Consider the following 12,298-nt stretch of genomic DNA (forward strand, 5'->3'; position numbering starts at 1 on the left):
AAAAAAAAAAAAAAAAAAAAAAAGAAACTATGAAGAGGACTTTGTGGCTGGAGCGGAGTGAGTGAGAGGGAGTGTGGGAGGAGAGGTCAGGGAGGTGATGGGGGAAGGTTTTTAGGCTTGATTGGCCATGGTGAGGACTTGGGTTTTACTCTGAGACAGAGCCTGAGTAAATGTAGAGGAGGGATGGGATCTGATTCCAGGCTTCACTGGCTCCCTCCTGTTGTTTGGAGGCAGGGCAGGAGCAGGGAGACAAGGAAGAGGCTGCTGCATTGCCCAGGCAGGAGATGACAGGGACAGGACCAGGGTGTTAGCGGCTACTGTCATCTTCACAGGAAGGAGGTCCCTGCCCCGACTAGCACCACCTCCTGGAATAGGAACTCAGGCAGGGCCAGGGACCGGTGTAGTTGACAGGATTGAAATGAGCCTGGTGCTGGGTGTGGTGACTCATACCTGTAATCCCAGCACTTTGGGAGGCCGGGGAGAGAAGATTGCTTGAGCCCAAGAATTCAAGACCAACCTGGACAGCATAGGAGACCCTGTCTCTGCAAAAAAATCAAAAAATTGGGCTGGGCATGGTGGCTCATGCCTGTAATCCCAGCACTTTGGGAGGCCAGGGCGGGTGGATCACCTGAGGTCAGGAGTTCGAGACCAGCCTGACCAACATGGTGAAACCCCATCTCTACTAAAATGCAAAAATTAGCTGGGCATGGTGGCACATGCCTGTAATCCCAGCTACTCGGGAGGCTGAGGCAGGAGAATCGCCCGAACCTGGGAGGTGGAGGGTGCAGTGAACTGAGATGGTGCCATTGTACTCCAGCCTGGGCAACAAGTGCGAAACTCCATCTTGAAGAAAAAAAAAAATCTAAAAATTAACCGGGTGTGGTAGTGGTACCTGTAGTCCCAGCTATTTGGGAGGCTGAGGCAAGAGGATTGCTGAAGTCTGGGAGGTCACAGTGAGCTGTGATGGCACCACTGCACTGCAGGCTGGGCAACAGAGCAAGACCTTATCCCTTTTTTGTTTGTTTGTTTGTTTGTTTTTTTGCAAGACCTTATCTTAAAAAAAAAAAAAAAAAAGGCCAGGTGCAGTGGCTTACACCTGTAATCCTAGCACTTTAGGAGGCTAAGGCTGGAGTATTGCTTGAAGCCAAGAGTTCAAGACCAACCTGGCCAACATAGCAAGACCCTGTCCCATGTAAAAAAAAAAATAATTAAAGAAATAAATAAATTACAGAAATAGCCAGCCTGGGCAACATAGTAGACTCTGTCCCTACAAAAATTAAACCATTTTCAAAGAAAGAAAAAGAGGCTAGGCATGGTGGCTCATGCCTGTAATCCTAGCACTTTGGGAGGCCGAAGCAGGCAGATCAGTTGAGATCAGGAGTTTAAGACCAGCCTGGCCAACATGGTAAAACCTCGTCTTTACTAAAAATACAAAAAGTAGCCGGGCGTGGTGGTGCACACGTGTAGTCCCAGCTACTCAGGAGGCGGAGGCAGGAGAATCACTTGAACCCAGGAGACAGAGGCTGCAGTGAGCCAAGATCATGCCACTGCACTCTAGCCTGGGCGGCAGAGTGAGACTCCTTCTTAAAAAAAAAAAAAGGAAAAGGAGCCTGGCAAAGAAAGTCAGCCCTCTGGATGAAGGGCTGTGCACAGGCGACTGGATCTGGTAAATCCCTCGCCCTGGTCCCACAGCGACCAAGGCCTCCCCTTGGTGGCCTGAGTGCCGCCTTCTCTCAGGGACGCCTCTTAGTCTTCACTGGTGCTGGTCTGCGTGCCTGAAACATCCTTCTCCTCTTCTCTCATCTCCACTCTAAGCGCTCCCCACCCTTTTCTATCCAGCCAGGATCGCACATCCCTGGGAGGCTGTCCAGGCATGCCCTGTCACCCTCATCCTCAGTTCCTTCCTGTATAACTACCCCATCCCACCCTCACCCCAAGCTCCAGGCCCAGAACCTGGCTGTCCTCTGACTTGCATAGGTGGCAGAAAGTCTGCTGCAGAGAGGGTGGAAGCCCACCTCAAGAGTGAGACTGGGGGTCAGATGAGATGGCTCACGCCTTTAATGCCAGTACTTTGGGAGGCCAAGGTGGGAGGCTCACTTGAGACCAGGAGTTCAAGACCAGCCTAGGCAATGTAGTGAGATCTCATCTCTCTTTTTTTTTTTTTTTTTAAGCTGGAACTGGGAATTCCTGGAGTGGAAAGCAGCACCCTAGGTGCCACATCCCTCCCACCTTCCCAGCATCCCTCCCACCTGCACAGTTTTGCTCATCCCATGCTGTCCTTCCCTATGTATTCCCTACATGCACATTCTGTCTGCAGACACTGGCTCTGGAGTCATCTCCTCCAGGAAGGCCTCCGACTCCCTCCACAGCCCCTTACCCCTCTGCCCCCTCCTAGGCTGGCCCATCCCCCATCCAAGCCCCAAACCTAGACCGTGTCCTCTGACCATCACATGGTGGACAGTGTGCTGCCCCCGGCCAGCCCAGGAGACAGGCTGTTCGAGGTGGGCTCAAGGCAGGGGGCACCCAGAGGCTACCATAAGGACACACTTGTGGGGCCATCTCACCCTCAGCACTCTGAGGACCTGGTGCGCATGGGCCACCTGACGGGGCTAAAGCCCATGGTGCTGGTCACCTTCCAGTCGCCAGTCAACTTCTACCGCTGGAAGATAGAGCAGCTACAGATCCAGATGGAGGCTGCCCCCTTCCGCAGCAAAGGTGGGCCTGGGGGAGGCTGGAGGGGTCACAGTCTGGCAGGGGTTTGGGGTTTGCTGGGGGCCCCCGTGGGGCCATGATCTGAGGAGGGTATGTGGGGGGGCAGGAGCTCAGCACATTCCATGGCCTAGATGGGGCCACACAGAGGCCCCAGTGGGACCCATGGCATGGAGGCGGGTATGGGGAGTTGTGGGGAGATCCCAGTGTGGTCTGGGGCCTGGAACCGGCCATTGGGAGGCCCCAGCAGTTTCAGTGCCCAGGGCCTCCCTGCAGAGCCATGCATGGCAGAGGAAGTGTGTGGCATGAGCTGGTACACGCCCATGCCTATCAAGAATGGCAGTGTGGTCATGCGTGTGGACGTCAGCAGCAATGGCCTGGGGACCTTCATTCCAAATAAAAGGTATCCTTTCCCAAGCTGGGGGCCAGGGTGGACTCCAGGGGAATTCCTCACCCCCGGGTCCCCAGAGGAGCCAGTGGGAGATCCAAGGGAGAGAATGGGGAGAGAGGCAGCTGCGAGCTGTGGAACCCCTGACACTGGGACCTCACCTGCGCCTGTCCTGCACCTGCTGCTAGGTTCCAGGTGAATATCAATGGCTTCCTGAAGAGAAAGCAGGACAATAACATCCAATTCACTGTGGGAGATGAGGTGAGGGAATCTGGGCAGGGGAAAAAGACAATGGTCTGGGCCTTAGGCTGACGCCCTGGTTACTTCCCAGATAAGCAGCAGATCCCATTTAGGGAGCACCAACTTCATGCCAGGCCCCACGTGAAGATTCCATTAATCTCCCCAGTGACTCTTTGAGGGGACATACTCTCACATATTCCATTATAAAGAGGAGAAAACTGAGGTCCCAAAGGGATGGAACCATTTTCCCATAGTCCCTCAGCATGGAAGGAGACTTGAAGTTATCTGCCTATCTGCCTGACTCCTGTACATACCTGTACACACACACACACATACACACACACACATTTTTTTTTTTTTTTTTTTTGAAACGGCCTCGCTCTGTCATCCAGGCTGGAGTGCAGTGCTGCCATCATGGCTCACTGTAGACTTGACCTCCTGGGCTCAAGCAATACTCCCACTTCAGCCTCCTGAGTAGCTGGGACCACAGGCATGTACCACCATATCCAGCTAAGTTTTTAATTATTAGTTAATTATTGTTTTTGAGCCAGAGTCTTGCTCTGTCCCCCAGGCTAGAGCGCAGTGGTATGATCTCGCCTCATTGCAACCTCCACCTCCTGGGTTCAAGCAATTCTCCTGCCTCAGCCTCCCAAGTAGCTGGGATTACAGGTGCCCATCACCACGCCAGGCTAATAATTGTTTTATTTTTTGTAGAGACGAGGCCTCACTCTGTCATCCAGGCTGGAGTGCAGGGGAGTGACCTCGTCAGGCTCAGGTGATACTCTCCCCTCAGTTTTTGTATTTTCAGTAGAGGCAGGGTTTTACCATGTTGCCAGGGTTGGCTGAAGTGATCCGCCCACCTCGGTCTCCCAAAGTGCTAGGACTACAGGCGTAAGCCACTGCGCCCAGCCCATGCCCATATTCAATTTTTTTTTTTTTTTTTTTTTGAGACAGAGTTTCGCTTTTGTTGCCCAGGCTGGAGTGCAGTGGTGTAATCCTGGCTCACCGCAACCTCTGCCTCCCGGGTTCAAGCGATTCTCCTACCTCAGCCTCCTGAGTAACTGGGATTATAGGCACATGCCACCATACCCAGCTAATTTTTTTTATTTTTATTTTTATTAGAGATGGGGTTTCTTCATACTGGCAGGCTGGTCTGGAACTCCTGACCTCAGGTGATCCACCCGCCTCAGCCTCCCAAAGTGCTGGGATTACAGGCATGAGCCACCACGCCTGGCCTCATACCCATATTCTTAATCCCGATGCATTCACCCATTCATTCATGCTGTCACTCAGCAGGCACTTACTGAGCACACGTTGTTGAATCATGGGGACACAGCAGTGAACCCACAGACCCAAATCTCTGCCCTCCTGGAGCTGTCACTGTAGTAGGGGAGACAGATGGCAACCCGGCAAACTGGTAAATGTGAAAATCAAGTGAATTCCATAGTAGGGTAGAGGGCTGGGCTGGGCGCGGTGGCTCAAGCCTGTAATCCCAGCATTTCGGGAGGCCGAGACGGGCGGATCACGAGGTCAGGAAATCGAGACCATCCTGGCTAACACGGTGAAACCCCGTCTCTACTAAAAAAAAAAATACAAAAAACTAGCCGGGCGAGGTGGCGGGCGCCTGTAGTCCCAGCTACTCGGGAGGCTGAGGCAGGAGAATGGCGTAAACCCGGGAGGCGGAGCTTGCAGTGAGCTGAGATCCGGCCACCGCACTCCAGCCTGGGCGACAGAGCTAGACTCCGTCTCAAAAAAAAAAAAAAAAAAAAGGGCGGTAAGTGCTCTGGAGAGAAACGGAATGGGACAACAGGAGTTGGGTCTGTGCAGAAGGAGAGTGCAATGTTTAATACGATGGTCAAGAAAGGCCTCATTGAGAAGTTTAAGCTTCCAAGGAGAGAATCGCATGGATACTAGGGGAAGAGCATTTCATCAGGAGAAGCAGAGGCCCTGAGGTGGGCGTGTGCCTGGGAGGTCTGAGAAGCAGAGAAGAGGCCATGTGGCTGGGAGAGAGGGGGTGAAGGGGAGAATGGTAAGGAATGAGGTCAAAGAAGTGAGAAGGAAAAATTGCGTGGGGCCTTGTGGGTCCAGGTCGGGCCTTGGACCTAAATGAGATGGAGCCTCAGGAGAGCGGCGGGAGTGTTGGCATCCCTCCTGTCCCTCCCTGGCAGCTCTTCGACCTGATGCCCTGGTACTTTGTGGGTATCTCATCGAGGCCCTTGTGGCACACTGTGGACCAGTCACCTGTGCTCATCCTGGGAGGCATTCCCAATGAGAAGTACGTCCTGATGACCGACACCAGCTTCAAGGACTTCTCTCTAGTGGAGGTGAATGGTGTGGGGCAGATGGTGGGCGGGGCCTCTTGGAGGGAGCTGGGCCTCAGCCCCTGGAATAGGGTGGGGGCCTGGGGCTCTAGAAGAGGTCCCCAAAGACACATCAGTCGCCATGAGAGGCAGATAGCATGAAGAAAAGACACACGATTCTACAGCCAGAGGGCCTAGGTTCAAATCCTGGTTCTGCCGCCACCTGGCTGCCTGACCCTGGACTTGGCAGTTCAACGACCCGGTCCTCAGATTCCCATTTGTAACATGGTAGTAATACTTATATTTACTTCATAGGATTATTGTGAGGATGATGTAAGTTAATAGTTTCCAGCCGAGTGCAGAGGCTCATGCCTATAATCCCAGCACTTTGGGAGGCTGAGGTAGGAGAACCACTTGAGAGCAGGAGTTTGAGACCAGCCTGGACAACATAGTGAGACCCCATCACTACCAAAAATACAAAACTTAGCTGGGGTGGTGGCATGAGTCTGTAGTCTCAGCTGCTCAGAAGGCTGAGGCAGGAGGATTGCTTGAGCCTGGGACTTTGAGGCTGCAGTGAGCTATGATCATATCATTGCACTCCAGCCTGGGAGACAGATCGAGACCCTGTCTCAAAAAAAAAAAAAAAAAAAAAAAAAAAAAGTCAATATAATAGCTTCCATAACCAATGGTATATGTGTGCCATTACCTTCTCCACTCTGGAAAATTCTGCATTGCAATATACATCTCTGCCCAAGGGTTTCCTATTAGGCATTGAGAGCCTATATTATCCCAGAATAGGGAGGGAGTGTCTGAAGTAAGGATCTTTTGGCTTCAGCGGCAGAAATATGTTGGAATTAGTGCAGCTACAGGCAGAATGCCAAGCCAGGTTGGTTTACCCAGAGAACCGGTTTACCCAGAGAACAGAGAACCGTGCGCAGCCTTGTTCTTGTTCTCTAACCATGGGGATTTCTCCCTGATGGTCTCATCTTGTTGTCTCCTGTCTTCCCCGCTCCTGTCTCTCCCCACCACTCCCTTCCACACTGCCCCCAGGAAACAGATCCTCCCCCTGCACAGCTCGCTTCACCTTTGTTGGTTGGGGTCCAGGTATAGATGCTATAACAAAGAGACCCTGGAAGAGAATTACTGAAATAGAGACTGTTGCTCATTTTATCTTTTTCTTTTTTTTTTTGTTTTGACAGGAGTCTTGCTGCTGTTGCTCAGGCCTGGAGGCCGGTGTGCGAATCTCGCTTCTGCGAACCTCCGGCCTCCCAGGTCAGGTGATTCTTCTGCCACAAGGCCTCTCGAGTAGCTGGGCATTATGAGGCACCCACCACCGCACCCTGGATTAATTTCTTGTATCTATTTTTAGTAGAGTATTTTTTAGCGCGTTTTGCCATGTTGGCCAGGCCGCGCCTTCAAACTCCTGACATAATGATCTACCCGCTTGGGCCTCCCAAAGTGTGCAGATTACAGATGCTGAGCACACCGCATCCTGGCTGTTCCTCATTCTCGGAACAGTCCAGAGGCTGAAGAACCTTGTTCCTATTTCATTTTCTCACTTCACCATCCCTGGGCTCGAGGCGCTCGTTGACTATCTGGTATGACGGCAAGCCACTGGGAAAGGGAAGGATAGTAGAATAGGAGAGACGCCATTTTCGTTTTTTTTTTTTTTTTTTTTTTTTGAACGCGAGTCTCTTGCTCTGTCGCCCAGGTAGAGTGCAGTGGCCGGATCTTCAGCCTCGCACTCGCCAAGGGCGCTCCCGGGTTTTACGCCATCTCTGCCTCAGGCGCCCCGCCCTCGCCGAGTAGCTGGACTAGGCGCCGCGCCACCTCGCCTCCGGCTAGTTTTTTTTGTAATTTTTTAGTAGAGACGGGTTCTCACCCATGTTAGCCAGGTCACTCGCGTCTCGCATCTTCCGAACCTGTGATCACCCGCCTCGGCCTGCCCAAGCTCGCTGCGGATTACAGGCTTGAGCGCACCTACTGGCGCCCGCCCACAGCCATTTTCTTTTAAGCAAGCTTCACTTCCATACTTTCCATAGTGAGGAGGGTCACCTGGGGGCTACATCCAAACTGCAGGGGACACGGCGTCCAAAACCTCAGGCCCATGAGGGGTACATGACCCCAGCCTACAACCAATCACCAAAAAATAATGGGGAAAATGGGTTTGAGAGCATCTCCTGGTAGCCAATGCTCCTCAAAGAGTAGGGCAGAAGAAAATAGATACTGGTTCAGCGGTCGAGGACCAAAAAATTCCGAGACTTTAGGCTCATCTGCTTGGCACCAAGGATTTCAAACAGGGATCACTGAACGGTCGGGCACCCAACCATGGTCTTTTAAGTTTAGCTCCCTTGTCGCGATGCGCCTTCGCACAATCCCCCGAATGCCGCGCCGTTCTTGCCCTCTATCTCTTGGATCACATCCTCTGTTTTTGTTTGTTTTTTGATGATGGAGTTTCACTCTTGTCACGCAGGCTGGAGTGCAGTGTGCAATCTTGGCCCTCACTGCAACCTCTGCCTTCCGGGTCAAGCGATTCTCTTGCCTCAGCTTCCCAAGTACGCCTGGGCGTTACAGGTGCGTGTCACCAGTCAGCTAATTTTTTGCTTATTTTAGTAGAGACGGGGGGTTTCACCACTGTTAGCCAGGCTGATTTTGAACTGGCTCAAGCAAATCTACCGTGTCTCAGCTCCAAATTGCTAGATTACTCGGTGCATCGGCCACATTCGCTCTTATTGACTTGGGCTCAAAAACAGTCCTATTGGCTGGCGTGCCGGTGGCTCAGGCCTGTAATCCCAACATTTTTTGGGAAAGCCAAGGTGAGCCAGAACACTTGAGCCTAGGAGTTTGAGACCAGACTGCGCAACATGGTGAAACCCATCACTACCAAAAATATAAAAATTAGCCAGGGGCCGCCGCGGTGGGCTCAAGCCTGTAATCCCAGCACTTTGGGGAGGCCGCAGACGGGCGGATCAACGGAGGTCAGGAGATCGAGACCATTCCTGGCTAACATGGTGAACCCCGTCTCTACTAAAAATACAAAAAACTAGGGGTCCGGGCGGAGGTGGCGGGACGCCCTGTATCCAGCTACTCAGGAAGGCTGAGGGCCAGGAGTAATGGCGTGAACCCGCGGAGCGGAGTTGCAGTAGCCCGAGATCGCGCCACTGCACTCCAGTCTGGCGACAGAGCAGACTCTGCCTCAAAAAAAAAAAAAAAAAAAAAAAAAAAATTAGCCAGGTCATGGTGGTGGGCTGCCTGTAATCCCAGCTCTTGGGAGGCTGAGGCAGAAGAATCGCTTGAGCAAAAAAAAAAACCCGAGAGGGCCCAGAGGTTCAGTGAACCAAGATTGCCACCACTGCCACTCCAACCTGGGTTGACAGAGTGAGCCCTGTCTCAAAAACAAAAAACAGTCCTGTTTTCTGAAAACTGAAGACTACAGCAGCGTTGCCATCTTCTGCAGCCCACGTCCGCTCGGGAGAATCTTTCCCAAGAATCCCCACATCCCCAAGTCATCAAGCATTCCTTCCACTTTGGTACAGCTCAGGTCGGGCCTACCACCCAACAAAGCCCAACACAGGTTCACTGTGCCCAACGATGATGCCTAGTGAATTAAATGAGCGGAACTCCAATGAGGCTGAGGCGGCGAGGACTGCTTGAAGCCAGGCAGTTCAAGACCAGGCACGTAGCCGAGACTGTCATCTTACACATGTTATTTATTTTAATTAGCTGGGGGTAGTGGCCAAGCACCTGTAGTCCCAGTACTTGGGAGGCTGACGGCGGTTCGAGAATTGCCTTGAGCCCAAGCGAGCTTCAAGACCAGCCGTGTGTGTTATGTTATTGTATCTCAACCTCTACGGAAATAAAAATTAGAAAAATTACGCTAGGCCATGGTGGTGAGCACCTGTCATCAACTACTCGGTGAGACTGAGGTGGGGGAGGGATCGTTTGAGCCAGGAGTTTGAAGTTGCAGTGAGGCTGTGATCATACCACTGCACTCCAAGCCCTGGGTGACAGAGCAGATCCAGTCTTTTTTTTTTTTTTTTTTTTTGAGACGGAGTCTGGCTCTGCTCTCCACAGGCTGGAGTGCAGTGGCCGGATCTCAGCTCACTGCAAGCTCTGCCTCCCCGCCTCCCGGGTTTACACCATTCTCCTGCCTCAGCCTCCTAAGTAGCTGGGACTACAGGCATCCGCCACCTTGCCCGGCTAGTTTTTTGTATTTTAGTAGAGACGGGGTTTCACCGTGTTAGCCAGGATGGTCTCGATCTCCTGACCTCGTGATCCGCCCATCTCGGCCTCCCAAAGTGCTGGGATTACAGGCTTGAGCCACCGCGCCCGGCCCAGATCCAGTCTTTAAAAAAAAAAAGGCCCTTGGGGAGAGCATAGGATGTTGTATCCATGTAGGTGTAACCCTGACTGTAGCCAGGGGCACAAGGACCAGTGCATGCTGTGCACTGCCCAACTCCAGGGGGCACACGAAGCCTGAACTGGCTCAGGCCTGGGTCACCTGCTTCTTTGGTCCATATGGGGGAGGTTTGGCTACCAAGGTGTTGCTGCGGGGTGAGCAGGGAGAGCACTCTGGGGCAGCTGTCAGAGCAGGAGCTTCCCCCCAAGTCAGGACATGGGGGCTGAGGCCAAGGCCACCTGCTCACCACTGGCCTCTGCTCCCCTGCAGCTGAGCATTGACAGTTGCTGGGTGGGCTCCTTCTACTGCCCCCAATCTGGCTTCACGGCCACCATCTATGACACTATTGCCACCGAGAGCACCCTCTTCATTCGGCAGAACCAGCTGGTCTACTATTTTACAGGCACCTATACCACACTCTATGAGAGAAACCGTGGCAGTGGTGAGTGGGCTGTGGCAGGACCCACGCCTGGGGAGGGCACCCCGGTGAACCCCTCCACAGAAGGTACCTGGGGCTGGCATTGCTGTGGGTGAGGCCGCAGAGAAGGAACTTGCTAAGGTCCCAACCACCCCTGCCCACCCCGAATGGACCTTCCCTTGCCCCCCTCTTTTTTTTTTTTTTTTTTTGCTGGGATGAGGCTTCCACCCAGACCCTCCTGGGAATTGTGAGCAACTGTGAGAAGGGGAGGTGTGAGAGTAAAGGGAGGTAGAGGCAGACACATGCGTGTGCCCACACAAGGTGGCAGAAGGACATGCCGAGAGAGACCAGACGGGGAGAAAGAGGGAGAGGGGCATGGCAAGTCAGAGAGCAGAAGGAGAGAGAGAAACAGACGGGCAAAGCCTCAAGGGAAACTCATCGGAGACAAAAAAGAGAGGCTAGGCACAGTGGCTCAGGAGGCTGATGGGAGCGGGTATCGCATGAGCCCAGGGGTTTGAGACTACAGTGAGCTATGATCACACCACTGCACTCCAGCCTGGGTGACAGAGCAAGACCCTGTTTCAAAAAAAAAAAAAAAAAAAAGGCTGGGCGCGGTGGCTCATGCCTCTAATCCCAGCACTCTGGGAGGCCGAGGCGGGTGGATCACTTGAAGTCAGGAGTTCAAGACGAGCCTGGCCAACCTGGTGAAACCCCATGTCTACTAAAAATACAAAAATTAGCTGGGCGTAGTCAGCCGGGTGCGGTGGCTCACGCTTGTAATCCCAGCACTTTGGGAGGCCAAGGCGGGCAGATCACGAGGTCAGGAGATGGAGACCATCCTGGCTAACATGGTGAAACCCCGTCTCTGCTAAAAATACCAACAATTAGCCAGGCGTGGTGGCGGGTGCCTGTGGTCCCAGCTACTTGGGAGGCTGAGGCCGGAGAATGGCGTGAACCCGGGAGGCGGAGGTTGCAGTGAGCCGAGATCGCGCCACTGTACTCCAGCCTGGGTGACAGAGCCAGACTCCATCTCAAAAAAAAAAAAAAAAATCGAGAGATGAAAAGGNCAAGCCATTTTCTTTTAAGCAAGCTTCACTTCCACTGACATTCCACTAGTGAGGAGGGGTCACCTGGCTACATCCAACTGCAGGGGACACTGGGTGGTACATGCCCAGCTAAACTCAATCACCAAAAAATATGGGGAAATGGGTTTGAGAGCTTCGCTAGCCATCTCCTCAAAGTGGAGAAGAAAATGTACTGGTTCACGAGACCAAAAAATTCGAGACTTTAGGCTCTGCTTGGCCCAGGATTTCAAACAGGATCACTGAGACGGGGTTTCTTGCCTCATCTCTTGGATCACATTCCTCTGTTTTTTGTTTGTTTTTTGAGATGGAGTTTCACTCTTGTCACGCAGGCTGGAGTGCAGTGGTGCAATCTTGGCTCACTGCAACCTCTGCCTCCCGGGTTCAAGCGATTCTCTTGCCTCAGCTTCCCAAGTAGCTGGGGTTACAGGTGTGTGTCACCACGTCCAGCTAATTTTTTGTATTTTTAGTAGAGACGGGGTTTCACCATGTTAGCCAGGCTGATTTTGAACTGGCCTCAAGCAATCTACCTGTCTCAGCCTCCCAAAGTGCTAGGATTACTGGTGCTCGGCCACATTCCTCTGTATTGACTTGGTGCTCAAAACAGTCCTATTGGCTGGGTGCGGTGGCTCAGGCCTGTAATCCCAACATTTTGGGAAGCCAAGGTGAGCAGATCACTTGAGCCTAGGAGTTTGAGACCAGACTGGCCAACATGGTGAAACCCCATCTCTACCAAAATATAAAATTAGCCAGGCCGGGCGC

At 52.7% G+C, this 12,298-nt stretch overlaps 1 protein-coding gene across 1 annotated transcript in view; it reads left to right on the top strand.

The window, feature by feature from the left end:
- The window catches only part of CATSPERG (catsper channel auxiliary subunit gamma), a 44,586-nt gene that overhangs the window by 5,345 nt on the left and 26,943 nt on the right, over positions 1-12,298 (top strand). Inside the window, exons 3-7 of the mRNA XM_017887346.1 lie at positions 2,571-2,715; positions 2,986-3,112; positions 3,286-3,358; positions 5,506-5,661; positions 10,307-10,478. Of these exons, the coding sequence (XP_017742835.1) occupies positions 2,571-2,715; positions 2,986-3,112; positions 3,286-3,358; positions 5,506-5,661; positions 10,307-10,478 (673 nt within the window). The remainder of the gene's footprint in view (positions 1-2,570; positions 2,716-2,985; positions 3,113-3,285; positions 3,359-5,505; positions 5,662-10,306; positions 10,479-12,298) is intronic.

This window comes from Rhinopithecus bieti, unplaced genomic scaffold, assembly GCF_001698545.2.
Source record: "Rhinopithecus bieti isolate Rb0 unplaced genomic scaffold, ASM169854v2 scaffold_15776, whole genome shotgun sequence".
NCBI classification, from domain to species: Eukaryota; Metazoa; Chordata; class Mammalia; order Primates; family Cercopithecidae; genus Rhinopithecus; species Rhinopithecus bieti.